The sequence below is a fragment of the Citrus clementina genome, unplaced genomic scaffold (assembly GCF_000493195.1).
Source record: "Citrus clementina cultivar Clemenules unplaced genomic scaffold, Citrus_clementina_v1.0 scaffold_8, whole genome shotgun sequence".
NCBI classification, from domain to species: Eukaryota; Viridiplantae; Streptophyta; class Magnoliopsida; order Sapindales; family Rutaceae; genus Citrus; species Citrus x clementina.
The window spans coordinates 4,430,231-4,432,735 of NW_006262022.1; the positions used below are offsets into that span (position 1 = coordinate 4,430,231).

General features: G+C 33.9%; 1 protein-coding gene across 1 annotated transcript; it reads right to left on the reverse strand.

Moving 5' to 3' along the window:
* Positions 1–375: 375 nt before the first annotated feature.
* LOC18034838 (adenylate isopentenyltransferase 5, chloroplastic) lies at positions 376–1,311 on the reverse strand. Its single transcript, XM_006423137.1, has one exon. It carries the CDS (start codon positions 1,309–1,311, stop codon positions 376–378), a length of 936 nt encoding a protein of 311 aa, XP_006423200.1.
* Between the last annotated feature and the right edge of the window lie 1,194 nt (positions 1,312–2,505).

The following is a 2,505-nucleotide window of genomic DNA, read 5'->3' on the forward strand; positions in this document are numbered from 1 at the left end:
CCTAAGAATTGGAAAAAAATAAATTATTCATGCGATTTTTTGTTAATAGAATTACTCTCATTCGTGACCCCATATAGGAATTTTGTATCTTGTTCAAATAAAAATCATGCTCATGATTATGAATGAAAACGAAAATTAATTTCTCTTCTAACAAAAAGTAATATAAAGAACAAGTAATAGCAGTTTCTGATTGCATATAATTTGTATTAAATTAAAATAAAAGCTTACATATTATTGAGTTTTTACCATAGGATCGATAGATTTTGAAAGTAAAAATACTTGCATACGAAAACGTAACCTACTTAGAAGCACAACGTTACTATCATGCATGAGCCCCAATTTCTTATTGTTCAAGTGCGGCACTTGATTGATCTGTCACTCCCCTCTCAGCATTCTAGTAAATGGCAACAGAAATTTCTTCAGAAAATTCACCCACGAAGCTATGTAACTTTCTTCCCCAACATAATTATTTTTATTGCTTTTGTTCAGAAAGTCTTCCACTATTGCCACTCCTGGCTTCAAAACGACCTCCTCCCACGCATCTTCAGCATCCTCAGCATCTTTCATGCGTCTCTCAAGGACGTAGGTAGCATCAATCCGATGGATTTTCCACCCAAGCTCATTCCTCAACCGTTTGATCTTCTGCACCTGCTTGTCCACCAACTTACATGTGTTGTCCTTTGTTTCTTGAATGGCCTTCTTGAGTAGTAGCTCCTTATTATTATTAGTAGTCTCATTTTTCATGTTACTTTCAAGTTTTAAATATTCATGCAGCTCCGGAGCCCCGATGGACCGCCGGATGCCCCGGTTGTAATCGGCGTTAGGGTCGAACATGTCCCTGACCTCGTCGACGAGGCCAGCTTCGACCATTTTATCGACCCGAATGCCGACGTATTTGTATAAAACAAGAGGATCAACATCCATCCAAAGGAAGCAACAGTCATAATTAGCCCTAAAGTTAATTATGGAATCTTCAACAAGTGCTTCAATATAAGTATTCGAGCCACCAACAATGATGGGCAGATGGCCATTTTCTATAATTTTGTCGATGGCCCTCAGGGCATGTTCACAGAATTCTTCCACCGGATAGTCCGCTTCTGGGTCTACAAACCCTAGTAAGTGGTGGGGAACGCCTTGGCGCTCAGACTCAGTGACCTTGTTGGTGGCAATGTCCAGACCTTTGTACACTTGAATCTTGTCCGAGTTAATTGCTTCGCCCGAAAAATGAATCGCAAGGTCGATTGACAGTTTGGTCTTGCCGGTGGCTGTTGCTCCCATTACGAACACAACTTTCTTCTTGTTGAAATTCATGGTGATCACTCGAGTGTACACTGCCACCAAAAGAACAAGAAAATTACATAATTAAAAATTAGACGTGGCATTCTGTTTTTGGAATGTAATTACCAGGGTGGTTTCTTTATAGAGAGCATTATTATGACAAGCATAGATCATGGGCTTCCTCAAAGAAAAATGAGAAAAGAAAGAAAACACTCGCATGCAGAAGCAACAGTGATAGAAATTAAATACATGCAAAAATTATATAGAAAATATAAAGTGCAGCATTTTTTTCAAAATCGAAGTAAAAAGTAAAAGTTTTATAATTAAAAAAATAAGAATAAAAGCCAAAAAGAACATTAGTTCTTGGTGGCTAACCTAGATTTTTGCTGATAAAGTTTATATTAGCTATTGTTATTGGTGGCCGATAAATGGTATAAAGCTTTTCAATTTATAGTACTCAAACCCTCTATAATTGACAATTTTTATCTGTAGTTTCCATTTTTTTATTTTTTGGAAAAAAAAAGGAACAAAGATAATTAAAAAAAGAAAGTAATTAGTATTCATGCAAAGCAGAATCCAATGTGAGAGACAAATTTTTGGCAGCAAATCTAAGGATTGGATTTCACAAATCATGAACTTGTGCACATTAGCATAATGAAAAAAAATTCATGTACTTGAGTGTTTTTATGGTACCTCGAATTTGAATTGTTTTCTACAAGAGGTAATATTTTAATAACATCCTTTTCTATAGTGACATTCTATAACTAACAAAATTATAACTATCATTTTTTTTTTGATAAGATAACTATCATTTTTTTAACTAAAATTGACAAGGTGAAAAGGAAAAAAAAAAAAAATTGTTCTTCTCATAAGTTACATCATCCGTAATTTGCATCACTAAGATCAATTTTTTTATATGACTTAATTGTTGATTGTCAAATAACTAAGGAGTCATGAGAGACTAATTTTAAGTAAATTATAAGCTACCAATACTGTAACTTACCCTCTGTCACAATTAAAAGAGAGAAAAGAAGCAAAAATGAAAAATGAAAAATATGGAAATATAAAATTAACAAACATAATTTCGTATATATTACGATAATTTTTTTGGCAAATTTTGTGCTTCAAGGGGAAATCAATTTAATAATGCCATTTAAAAAAAAAAACTGGGACAATTTGATAATGGGTATATATATGGGAGTTTCAAGGGTTGATTTAGGAACTAAT

Coding starts and splice junctions, on each gene's coding strand:
- LOC18034838 (XM_006423137.1), bottom strand. CDS start 1,311: ATGAATTTCAACAAGAAGAAAGTTGTGTTCGTAATGGGAGCAACAGCC.